A 13,326-nucleotide genomic window follows, 5' to 3' on the forward strand; every position below is an offset into this window, starting at 1 on the left:
GAATTAAAATGACTGGTAAAAACAGGTCATTTACCAGTTTTTGGGCTTCATTGACCAAATTTAGCATGTTTGAGTGTTTAATTGACCTTTTATAAAGTTTAGGGGGCTAATTGACCTTTAGGGTAATGTTTAGGGGTCTATTTGACCCTTTTCTCTTCGTAAATAAATGGTTTAATTTCATATTCATGCAAAACTCTCCCGCCCAATTTCGAACTCTAGAGAGAGGGTAATGGAGACAGGCGAGAAATCATCGAGAAATTGGAGTGAGGATGAGTCGTTGAAAATGGCCATTGCTGTGGCGCTTGTCCGATCAAAGCTCCAACAGAATAACCCTCCCCCGCCGCCGCCACCGCCACCGTCATCTGCTCCTCTATCCGACGTTCTTAAATGGAAACGAAAGGTTCCTTTCACCATCCCATCTTAAATCTCTGTGAAATTGTGAACAAACAAATTGTAAATTTCTCTGGAACCTTTTCAGGCGAAAGAGCGCAAGCTAGAAATTACCAGACTTAAAGAAGACCTCAAAATCGCCGAAGGCTTGTCTCTCTCTCTCGAACATATGCCATATTTCAGATTTTGTCACTTCAATGCATTATAAAAGTGTATTTGATCTACATTCCATCAATTGAAACGATCATTATCTACTTGGATCAATGAACTACTCTACTCAGTAATTTATTTATTTTTCGAATTTTATAAGATAATTAGTGGTGTTTTTTTGGGTAGATAGACAGTATGCAGCAGGACATGTTTCCGCAAGGTGCATTGTGCAAATGCTACTTCTTTGATAATTTGGGCCAGTTCTGTCCTATATCTGGAGATGATTGTGATCAGAGATTCAGTGATGTCCTGTACCGTCGATTTCTCAGACAAGGTTTTATTTTCAAATAACTTTTCATTTTTCTCACACACTTGTAGTTTTTCCTTGATATTTGTTTGCTGAAAGTTTGAGTACTTTTGATCTTTTCAGTTCGGATAAATGAGAGAAAAAGAAGAATACCTGATGCCTCAAGAGGAAGAGAATGTGTGTCAGGTGAAAATTCAAGTGGATCTACTATAATACATGTAGTTTGCATGTTTGTAAAATTGTCTGACTTAATGTAAATGTTTTGCAAATATGTTGTTCAAGAAGCTAGTCTTGACTATAAATGATTCTTAGTAAAAACTCTTTTTCTGCTTCATGTGATTTTGAAGGATACTTTTCTCAGAGTAAATTGTTGGATTATTTGACAGTAATTTCACAAATGAAGTTGAAGTTGTAAATTGGTGCTGAATTAAACTTACCATAATAACTGGTTTTCTGTTTCCACCTTGATATTGACCTTCAGACTTGTTTTTTTTGTAATTGCAGAGTATAATAATGAAAATGAAGTGGAGAAACTAAGGGCTTCAGTTGATTTTCTAGTGGAGATATGTGACTCTGTTTCTACAGCCAGAGTGTGTTACTTGCCTAAACTTACCTGCATTTTTGCAACAACTGATTTTTTTACATTTCTTGCTGTTTTTGTACTTTATTTTTTCATTTCTGTCAATATCTGTTGCAGTTGGATGAGGCTAAATTTAAAAGCTGTTCTCACCAAGCAGTGGACTTTATTCTTGGTAATTCTCATCCATTGTGTTATTTATACTGCAAATAATTATCTTAGGAACACTGTGAAATACTCCAGACACTATTTGAACTGATGTTTAATTGTATTATGTAAAATGGTAACTAAGTTATATTGTTATTTAGTCATACATCTCATGTATTACTATGAAAACTAATGGCAGTATAAGAAATGAAGTGATATTTAGTTCCTAGTTCATTGGTGAAATCCATGTTTAAGGAAATGCTACTGCTGAGGGCTGACTGATGAAGAATTGAAGATTTCACTAATAAAAGCTTTTGCATTTTTATATAAATTATGTTGGGATTCTTTCTTATAGTCCAGCACTTTTTCCCCATGAGTAGCTTTTCAACTTGTATGCTTTTATTTATTTTGTTGAAGATACACTAAAGACCAAGTCAGGAGTGGGAGATAATTACACAGTTGAAAGTGTTCTAAGCAGCTTAATTATGCGCCTTTTGAGAAGGATGTGCAATGCAACACAAGGAGATGGTAAATATATGGTTTTGCATTTTGTTCAAGTTAATTGCATAACAGGCATGGTTTCTTAACTGTTTTATGAAATTGATGAATTACTCTATCAATTTACCTATGCTTTCCTTTTGTTTTGATGTGTTTTGTTAATGAAATAGAAAGAGAAATATTTGTATAGTAGAATCTGTATGTTGGCTCTTAACATTTGCGTTAGGAACAGTATGGTTGTATGAATTTCCTTTAATACGAGATTTATTTTGGATCAATAACTGTGAAGTGCACACAATTTCTTTAAAAAACAGGTCTTCTGTACTTCATTAAGTAATTATTGACTTTGCAGAAACTTTTACTACTCTTTCTAATCTCAGAAATGGTTAATGGCTTTAATATAGAACTTGAATAGCTTCTATGTATTCTTTCTTTTGGATAATGTTTCAGAAGATCAAAGTGGCACTGATGTAAGGTTCTACATTCAGCATTTAATGCGGAAACTTGGAAGCAACTCCTACACTGGGCAGCGAATAATCCTTTCTGTTTCTCAGAGAATTTCTTTAGTTGCAGAAGGTTTGCTCTTTATGGATCCATTTGATGGTGCCTTTCCAAATGCGAACCACTCTATCTACCTGATGTAAGTGCCATGTTTGAGTTATCATTGTGGGTGCTTATAATTAGCACAATCATTCTTCCTTATAAATCCTTGATTCAAATTATCTTCTTCTTCACATTCTGCAATGGACATATCTTCTCACTATAATTTTCTGTTGTGAACTGACTTTGTATTGTTAATCTGAACTTGTTCTAAATCCTCAAGTGACTTCATGTTTCTTCTGGCATCTAACCTATCAGCCTTGTTTTGTTAAGATAAGATTTACAACTGTCTCTTTATCAACTTTTTCCCTTGCTATCTCACCTCAGATTTTGGACCAGTTTGTGTATTTCTCTACGGCCACACCTTGGCCTTAGCTCTTCAACCAGCTACCATCCATCACTATTCACTACAGCTAACAGATGATAAATTTGTGAAAATTCACTTTTCTGTTTTATTTATGATATTGGTCTCTTTTTATGCATACTGATTTTTTAAAAACATATTAATTCATTACTTTTTTTTATAATGAATATTAATTCATTACTTAGATATCCAACTATCCTATTTTATTTGTCCTGTTTGGTTAGTATTAACCCTTGCTATTTACCCTTAAATTTTTTTTACTTAATGTTAAATAAAATAGGAATAAATATTTGATAACATGACATGTAAATGAGAGTAAAGAATCAAATTCTCACGTTTCTGCTGTTCGGATACTTTGACATACTCTTCAAACGGATTACAGGATCCAGCTTATTGAGTTTCTGGTGTCAGATTACCTACTAAGCTGGTCAATCAGTGAAGAGTTTGACACAAGTATGCTTCTCTTTTTCCTTGTTAAATCATTGTATTTAATTTTCATTCTCAACATCGATCCGTCACTTAAGCTTATGGAATATATATATAATATATGGAATCTCTATAGATTAGGCAAGTCTTAGAGATTTAGGTAGGTAGGCATATGTAAACTTGTTTCCTTATTTGAAGTCTTCTAACATGTATTTATAGGGCTTTGTATTCTCTTTTCTACAACATATTCACAAATCTTTTCTTTACTTTCATAACATTGTATTTGAGCCTTTTGCTCCGCTGCTGCCTGCGAAATTCGGCTCCATTCTGGGCAGAGCATAAATTTTTTCGTCACTTGTTCCTTGGTCGACTAAGTCAGTTTGTCTCGGTTTGGACCATTGCGGCTTCCGTAATTATTGTTCTACGGTCAGGTTGTTTCGTACCCTTTCAGGCTCCATTTTGTGTGTGTTTTGTGATCAGTTTTTGGTGGATATGGCTGAAAACAAATATGTTGTTGTGACTGATATTGTTCCTGTGACTTCCAAAATCACGAACTGTAAACTTAATGATTCTAATTACTTGGAGTGGGCTCAAGTCATTAGGCTTTATCTCACTAGTTTGGGTAAAGAGGAACACCTAACTAAACCTTTGTCTGACCAAGATAGTTCTTGGGTGCGGGATGATGCACGTTTGTTTCTACAAATCCGGAATTCTATTGATGATAGTATTATTGGGTTCATTAGTCATTGTGCCTCCGTTAAGGACCTGATGGATTATTTGAAGTACTTGTACTCTAGGAAGAGGAATATTACTCGTATTTATGATGTGTGTAAGGCTTTTTATGGTGCCGAGAAACAAAATTTGTGTCTTACGGCTTATTTTATGGACTTTAAGAGAACATATGAGTCCTTTAATAAGCTTATGCCATTCAGTCATGACATCAAAGAACAGCAAAAGCAACGTGAACAAATAGCTGTTATGAGTTTTTTGGCAGGTCTCCCTTCTGAGTTTGACACGGCAAGGTCAATGATTCTTAGTGGCTCTGAGTTCCCTACTTTGACTGATATCCTTCCACGACTGATTCGATCGGCGCAATCACAACCAAGTGTGCATGAGGTGATGGTCCCACCAAACAGTGCTCTCGTTGGTCAACATTCGCACAATGGGACCGATAGCAACTCCAAGGGGCACACTTTAAGCGGTATTGTGTGTCATTATTGCCATAAGCCTGGGCACATGAAAAAGGATTGTAGGAAGTTGTTGAATAAAAATCGAGGGAACAATTCTACATATGTTGCATCTTCACTTGATCCATATGCCAAGACCGTTGGTCCTGTTCCATCTGCCAAGATGATCTCAATCTCTGCTGATGAGTTTGCTATGTTTTCTCAATACCAAGAATCTCTAAAACATTCATCCGCTCCGGTCACTACGATGGCTGCTGTTGCCTCAGGATTTTGTGACGAAGAGGGGACGTGAGTCTGTGTCTCTACATTTGACCTCTAGAAGGATGGAATCCGTGGCTTGTTTTGGTGCTGTCTCACATTTTTTATGCTCGTCGTTTGGAGCATGCTTTCCTTTTGTTAGTAAAGATGTTTCCCTTTTGTTAGTAAAAAATTGTGCTTTCCAGTTTGGAGTTTGTCTTTTTTTACTTTGTGAGTCATGACTTGTTCGGTCTACTTTGTGTTGGTGTTTGTTCGTGGAATTGGTGGCGTCCAAGTTTTTGTTTCAAGGGAATGTCCTAAATGGATTTGAGTTAGTTATTTAGTTATTTTTGGGTCATTACTTATTTGTGTAACAAGTTGGGCATGATTAAATCTATATGCTCCAACTCGAGGGGGAGTGTTATTGAATATATATATAATATATGGAATCTCTATAGATTAGGCGGTCTAAGAGATTTAAGGTAGGTAGGCATATGAAAATTGGAAGTCTTCTATCATGTATTTATAGGGCTTTGTATTCTCTTTTCTATACGACACCATATCCAGAAATCTTTTCTTTACTTTCGTAACACTATAGATTGCGGATAATTGGTTAATTCCAAGTTATTTATGAATTATAGGCTTAGCTAACTAATATGCATTGTAAAATTCGTAGTTTATATACTTTGTTGATCTTAAGCATCTTGTATTGTTAAATGTCTAAAAAGTAGGATTTTGCATTCCCTTTTGGGATGTTTATAGGGCTTTTGGAAGAATGGGTAGTGTCAGTTATGCATGCAAGGAAGGCATTGGAAGTGTTGGAATGCAGGAGTGGGCTTTATGTGGTGTACATAGATCGTGTGGTCGGGCTTGTGGCTAAACAGGTTGGTCAGTTTTCATTTCTTCAGAAGCTCAACCCACAAATTCTTGCAAATCTCTTTAGCTGATGACCAGTGACCACATCTTTGCTTATTGCAATGCAAGTAAATTCATCTCAAATTTTCGGAGCAGGACTTTAATGCTTTCCCTTTGCAATTTCTTTTTCTACGTACATGTGCGTTGTTGAGTGGGAAGTGGAGAAAATGTGTATGTAATTGGTCAAAAAGTTGAATCTGTTGTGTCTTCTGTCACTGCACTACCACACGTTTAGTCTCACGGTTCTAACGTGAAATGGAAAAGACAGGACGTGGGCCGGGGAATAATAGAGTGGAATCAACTTCACGTTACATGCTATTTGCTAGACAATATTTTTACTTTAGACTGGTCGGCCGAAGCCTGTCTTCGGGAATGTTGGCTGTGCTGATTATGAAAGCGGTGAAGTATACTTCAATGGCACTTAGCCGACAAATTTTATATGTTAAAGTGCTCGTATATAATTTAAGAATAAGGTCCAAATTGACAACTGAACGTAACATAAAAATGCAATTAAACTATTGAACGAAAAATGTATAATTAGGCAACTGGATATATCAAATATATGTAATTTCACCAAAAAGCAAGTTACCATTTATTTCATTAGGTTACCTGCTTATGTGGATGGTGAGTTGACATTGTTAATAATTTTTTGAAAACAATAATAAACAATAATTTTTAATAATAAACTTTAAAAATTAAAATTAAAAAAAAATGTTGGGGTGGTTGCCGGTCACCCCTTCCCTCCTCCTCCTTCGTCTTCGACTGAGATGAAGGAGGGGGGCAAGGGGTGGCGTGACACGAAGGAATTGTCTCACGCCACCCCCTTCCTTCGTCTCTGCTGGAGACTGTGGAGACGAAGGATGAGGAGGGCGGGAAGGGGTGGCCGATGTTCTCCTTTTTTTTTTTTTTTTTTTTTTTTTTTTTTTTTTTCTCACCATCCACATAAGCAGGCAACCTAATAAAATAGGTGGTAACATGTTATTGCATATATTTGGAGTGTTTAGTGGCTTAATTGTAACTTTTTTTTTTTTTTTTTTTTCCCGTTCAGTGGCCTAATTGCATTTTTAGGTTACGTTCAGTGGCCAATTTGAACCTTATTTCTATAATTTATTTATTGCAGACACAATTATTATCTGAATATTGTTTTTAATATGAGTTTACAATGCAAGATGAACTTTAGTTCATGGCATAAAAATTGCACTTAGCAAGCGTCGGGCCAAAATTTGGTGACTTTGGCCTCGCAAAAACCGACAACAACATAACAATAGATATGGGTGTTAATTGTACACGTACCCAATGGGAAACTTGATTCACTGTGATGGAGATAAAAATAGGGGAACGGGGGTGGGGATGGCGAGTACTTTCCCTACCTGCCCTGTCCCAGAAAAATATATATGTATATAAGTACTAGTTCTTTTATTTGCGCGAATGAAATAATGCCCAATAATTATTTTTAAATAAGTATTTCAAAGTATATCAATGCAATATTATATCGGAGATGTTCATGTATCAGGTAAATAAATATTGAATTTGTTTATTCAAATCGGTAATTTAAAATATATAAATGCAAGATAATATATGAGAGATTGATTTTATTGTCACTAAAATAAATGTTTGCAACTTTGTAATAATGCTAGTCTACAAACGATAGTCTAAATAAATATTACTTTTGGTTTAAATTTTTCTAATTCTTCTTAATTCTCTTTTGGGTAGCATTATCTTGTCTTCATCTTTAGTACATGTCATCTTTTTTTTTTTTTCTTTTTTTTTCTTTTTTTTTTTATTGGTAGTGTGTCATGTGCAATTGGGTCACTGGTGGCCTGGTAGCATAGGTGGATTCATCACGCAATGAGATTATGGTGTATGAAGCTTTAGATTTGCCTTGTTGTGTATATGATGAGATATTAGTTGTACTATTAACTCTTTATCTTACCAGCACCTATTGATATTTGGTAGTGGTAGTTTTTCTCCTACATGTTTCATGCGTTGTGAGATGTGTGTCATATGTTATCATGTGAAAGTATTGAACAAAATATTAATATTTATTATATTTGTATAAAATACTTGGTAAATAAATATATATAACATATTTTGTATTATAACTTTGATATTTAATTACAAGATAATGTAAAAAGAAGATAATGGACAATGTAGTGAATATAATAAATTAATAAATTTGAAGGTAATGAATCTTTGAATTGTAGAAAATAAAGGGATAATATAACTAATGAAATTATATATCCTTTTAAGTTTTTTATAATGAATAAATTTTTTAAATAAAGGCATTATAGACATCTAATTCTAAATTAATTAAATGCATATCTATTATTTTTTATTGTAGCTATTACTTTATTTATAATTTAATAAGAATAATAAAGTGACGTACATACTTTTCATCAACATTAATGAAATCATGATTTTTTTTTTAATTTACATTCATTGTTGAGACAAATTGTTTTGAGAGTTTGTCAATGACAATTGTTACAATTTCTGTCAATAGAGGATGATAATAAATAATTCAAAATATATAGTTACAATAGATATTGTTATAATGATATAGTAAAACTTAACTTACAAATTTCTTTAGAAGTTTTCATGCATTGATAAAATTCTGATGTGTAAACTTGTTCAATTGGAGTCAGTGGGATGTCAACGTTGTCAATTACTGCCAATACATATTTTGCCAAGTATTGAAAGTTTAAGACTTAATTGACTTTTTGAATAAAGTTTAGGAGCCTATTTAATTCTTTTTTCAAAAAAAAAAAAAAAATTCACATGAAATATGCTTATCTGTTGTTTCATTTATTTTCTAAACCACAAAATAACGAGTCATTCCCTCTATAATGAAAACAGCTTTATAAATTATGATGGTTCATAGTTCTTTTTATCTTTTCTTTTCTTGTCTTTTACATTCACTCACTCAATACATGTTACATGACAAAAATAATACTCCGTACATTTTAAGGGTATCTTTAGATTTTTTATTTTTTATTTTTTACTTATTTAGTATTTTGGTTGAACACTGGCTAGAATTGCACAGCTGGATGTACATTGGTTCCATGTGCCTTTACTTTAAAGTACGTACACTGGACACTTTTTTTTGTGCTGCATAAATTTCCTTTACTCACTTGTATATTATCCCGATTAAATTAAATTAAATATGCGGAGTAGATTGCATTTGAATTGAGTACTATTTGCAACTTTGTAATCTTTTCTCATTTTAAAAATATCATATCACTAAATTTATAATTATTCACTATTCAATAAATGCAATTCTGTCTCTCTTTAAAAAAAAAAAAAAAATAATCCCACTTTCATAACACTTTATTATTTTTTATTAATAAAAAAATTAATAATTAAAAAAATCCAAAAGATGCCCTTGAATGGTGTTGCAATTCTGACACCAGAATTGCAGCATTTGCAATTCTGTAGTGTTAGAATTGCAACACATAAGTAACAAAAAATTAATAATAATAATAAAATTAATAATAATAATAATAATAATAATAATAATAATAATAATAATAATAATAACAACAATAACAACAATAACAACAATAACAACAATAACAACAATAACAATAACAATAACAATAACAATAACAATAACAACAATAATAATAATAATAATAATAATAATAATAATAATAATAATAATAATATGCCAACAAGATTTTGCAATTGCCCAAGTCTCATTGAGTCATTGGTGAAATGACTTAATATTAATCGAGTTTAAAATTACATAGTCAACAATAAACTTATCATATTTAAATGACTAATTAGTATTTATCATATTTGAATTGAATGTTTATTTCATATAACTACATAAATTTTGGTATGATAATTGTGGCAATTTATATCGTGCACCAGGACGTGCATCGCATTGTGCGCCCTGATGCAAAACGATGTCGTTTTATATATATATAGATATATATATATATATATATATATATATATTTTTTTTTTTTTTTTTTATTTTTTTTTTGAAATTTCGCTACCCTGTATTGGCGGTTAATTTTCTTTAAAAAAAAAAATCATGTTTAAAAATGTACATAATTTTATAGTATAATACACATAATTGTATACATGAATGTACATAATTGTATAAACAAATACACATAATTGTATAAATAAATACATATAATTGTATAAACAAATACACATAATTGTGTAAACAAATACACATAATCACGTCAACTCCCTACATAACTTACCAAAACGACGTCGTTTTGGGAGGCGCGGGCGCACAATGCTATGTGCGCCGTGGTGCAGGGTATAACGATTGGATAATTGTAATCTGACTCGTGGGCCGGGTGAAGGGTATTCACCCAAACTCAACTCATACAATTGTTATAGGTGGACCATGGTCCAAAAACGTTGCCATTTCTTTAAGTAAAGAAACGTCGACCGTTATATTTAACAAAAATTCCGTATTAGTAATGTGCTCAAAATAAAATGAAACTACAGTGTATCTAAAATGAAACTAGATAATATGTCTCACATATTGAATATATATTATTAATGAAACTGTAATTGAATTGAAATGATATATATATATATATATATATATATATATATATATATATATATATATATATATATATATTTGGTGAGGATTGAAATGATACTTTAGTTGTACTGAAATGAAACTATAGTATGTATAGAATGAAACTGAATATCATATATCACATATTGAGTGTATATTGTCAAATGAAATTGTAGTTGAATTGAAATGATACTTTAGTTGTGCTGAAATGAAACTACGATATGTATAAAACGAACCTGAATAACATGTCTCACATATTGAGTGTATATTGTCAAATAAAACTGTAGTTATATCAAAATGATACTTTAGTTGTGTTGTAATGAAACTACAGTGTATATAAAATGAAACTGAATAACAATTTCACATATTTAAATGTATTGTCCAATGAAACCGTAGTTGAATTAGAATTATACTTTAGTGGTATTGTAATAAGACTGCAGTGTGTATAAAATGAAATTCAATAATTGAGTGTATAATGTCAAATGAAATTGTAGTTGAAACAAAATGATACTTTAGTTGTGATAAAATGAAACTACAATGTATATAAAATGAAATTGAGTACGTCATACAAACAGAGACAGAACAGATGTCGTTTCTTTTTATTAAAAGAAACAACATCGTTTTAGACCATAGTCCACACAGCTCTGTGGACCGTGGTCCGAATTCGGTTTGGCACGACAATGAAGAGCCTTTTAAGGCTCCTCATAAATGAAGCCTTAAAGGCTGTTTAGTAGTTATTTTTTTAATATTAAAAGTAAGGACATTTTGGAGAAAATATAATTTTTTGCAACCGATCGCTCTAAACCGTTGACTTACCAAACTACATGGTCAAAACGTCAAAGTCAACAAATTCGTTAAATTTTTGACGGATCTGCTAACAACCAAACATGCCTATAGGGTGGAAATGTTTGGATAATAGCAACTGATGGATTGATGCTGGGATGGTTGGATTTTGATGACAAAAAACGAGAGCAATAGATCACAAGTAAAGATAGAAAAATGAAGAATAAAATTTACATGGTTTGATTGTTGCTTACGCCCACGGATGCGAAGTGAATCTTTTATTAATTGTACATGATGATAATACATTCCAAGTTACAAACATTATATTTATAGATATCTCTAATGATACATTTATAAAATTACCTCTGTATTGTATCATGTGGTCACTACCTCACACTCCCAACCCACTTAGCAAACTCAGTTCGGGTTCAAATCATAAAGGCGAGTGCTGTCACTCTGCTCCACTACGCTCTATCACCTATCATCTCCTTGTAGCGCTATCATCTCTTTGTAGCGTATGAGAGATACACAACAGATTTAAAAACAAATGTTTTAGATTAAGTTGAGTGTGAGTTTAAAAAAAATATATATAAAATAAGATTGCCGTTGTGAGACATGCATATAATAACTGTTTAGCTAAAATGTAAATTTTTTAATGGATCTAAAAAAAAAAAGTATTACACACTTCATGTAATAAGTTTAACAGAAAACCTACTAAAAAAAATCTAGATAGAACCGAATAGACCCGCCAGGCGCCCATGCTAGTGGAATTTATTATTTATAATTAGTTTAAATATTATAAATTTCTAAAATTATTTAATAAGATCACGGAAAAATTGTACTTTTAGCTCTTGGATCAACTAAGAGACGATAATATGGGTGCAAAAAAACAAAATCCCTCACCCTGATCTTACAAGATTATGGAGGAATTAAATCACCGTAGTTCAATAACTATTGAAGTAGGAGGACCCGTACAAAGAGTCACCTTGAGGGTGAAACTCCTACATTGTGACTGTTAGGATTCGATATCTTACGTTCCTAGGTGCAATTAATCTTCCACCCATGAACAATCAACTTTAGAGATAATTGAATGGCAAAAATGATGGATGAATAGTTAAAATGATAGACTATATATCATTCGAGTTAGAAGTGATTATAAATTTTTTTTTTTATTTAAAAAAAGGCATACTAAAAACAATACATGCAATTTTATCATTTTTTATATTAGTGTTGTTAGGTTTTCGTCCAAAATAATATCTGGACAAAATAAACTGCATTAGTGATTAATTATGAAATACTATTGTAATCTCATGTTAATTAAAGATAAAATCTAGCTTTATAGCTTAAGAGCTAACCACTCGTTTGGTTGGAGAGAATTAAAATTTTACTCCTACCTAATTTTGAAGGTAAACAAATTTTGCATGCCTTCTTAGGTATTTTCAATTTTGCATTTTTTTAGTAAGAAAACAACCCTTGAAATAAAGTTATCATTCTCTTTATAAATTTTCGATCTAACATAGAATTGATATTTCATTTGTCTGCTCACCTCTCCCTCTCATTGCGTATCTTCTTCTTCTTGGTTTCTCGACACAGAATGTCGACTCAAAGTATTTGAATATTATCTCAAATTTCATGATTAAGTAAGTTTTGGAAGCTATATATTAAATATGTTCTAGAGATAGAAGTTTATATTCAAGGTGAACATATATTCTAAATAACAATTGCATTGCATTGTAATGTTGACACAAATTTACTTGTCATTTTATAAGTGTGTATTTTGGTCTTTATACTAATTCTCTTTCTATTATATATTCTTGCAAATCAAATATTGAAATTTAAATTTTTATTTTCAGATTATTCTGCTCTCATGAAATTGAAATTCTTTTTTCCCTTAATTCTCCCATTGTGTAAATTAGAATTATATTACATAGACTTCCAAATCTTATCTCTAAATTTTACTATCTGATGTGGCGGACATTAATAAGCTACTCTTTTTATATAACTCCCAATATAAATATTTATATTAAAGTTTTGTGTATGGAAATAAAAATTATAGGTAAATAATTAAAGTACACATAATATTTTTCTTTAATAAATTAATAAAAATGAAAAGTGACGTGTAGTCACTAACATATGGGACGAATGAAGTTGGACTTTGAACAACTCAACTCCGGTCATTCACCGCGAGTTGAGAGTGAG

At 31.8% G+C, this 13,326-nt stretch overlaps 1 protein-coding gene across 1 annotated transcript; it reads left to right on the forward strand.

Annotated features, from left to right (window-relative positions):
- Positions 1-208: 208 nt before the first annotated feature.
- LOC109173102 lies at positions 209-6,068 on the forward strand. Its single transcript, XM_019322359.1, has 10 exons — positions 209-400; positions 479-536; positions 731-874; positions 971-1,033; positions 1,352-1,437; positions 1,545-1,599; positions 1,989-2,099; positions 2,520-2,709; positions 3,416-3,486; positions 5,646-6,068. Exons 1-10 carry the CDS (start codon positions 230-232, stop codon positions 5,828-5,830), a joined length of 1,134 nt encoding a protein of 377 aa, XP_019177904.1. The 5' UTR covers positions 209-229; the 3' UTR covers positions 5,831-6,068.
- Positions 6,069-13,326: the final 7,258 nt, after the last annotated feature.

This window comes from Ipomoea nil, unplaced genomic scaffold (assembly GCF_001879475.1).
Source record: "Ipomoea nil cultivar Tokyo-kokei standard unplaced genomic scaffold, Asagao_1.1 scaffold0465, whole genome shotgun sequence".
NCBI lineage: Eukaryota > Viridiplantae > Streptophyta > Magnoliopsida > Solanales > Convolvulaceae > Ipomoea > Ipomoea nil.

Coding starts and splice junctions, on each gene's coding strand:
- LOC109173102 (XM_019322359.1), top strand. CDS start 230: ATGGAGACAGGCGAGAAATCATCGAGAAATTGGAGTGAGGATGAGTCG. Junction 537..730: donor AGACCTCAAAATCGCCGAAG/GCTTGTCTCTCT, acceptor TTGGGTAGATAG/ACAGTATGCAGCAGGACATG. Junction 1,034..1,351: donor AGGAAGAGAATGTGTGTCAG/GTGAAAATTCAA, acceptor TTGTAATTGCAG/AGTATAATAATGAAAATGAA.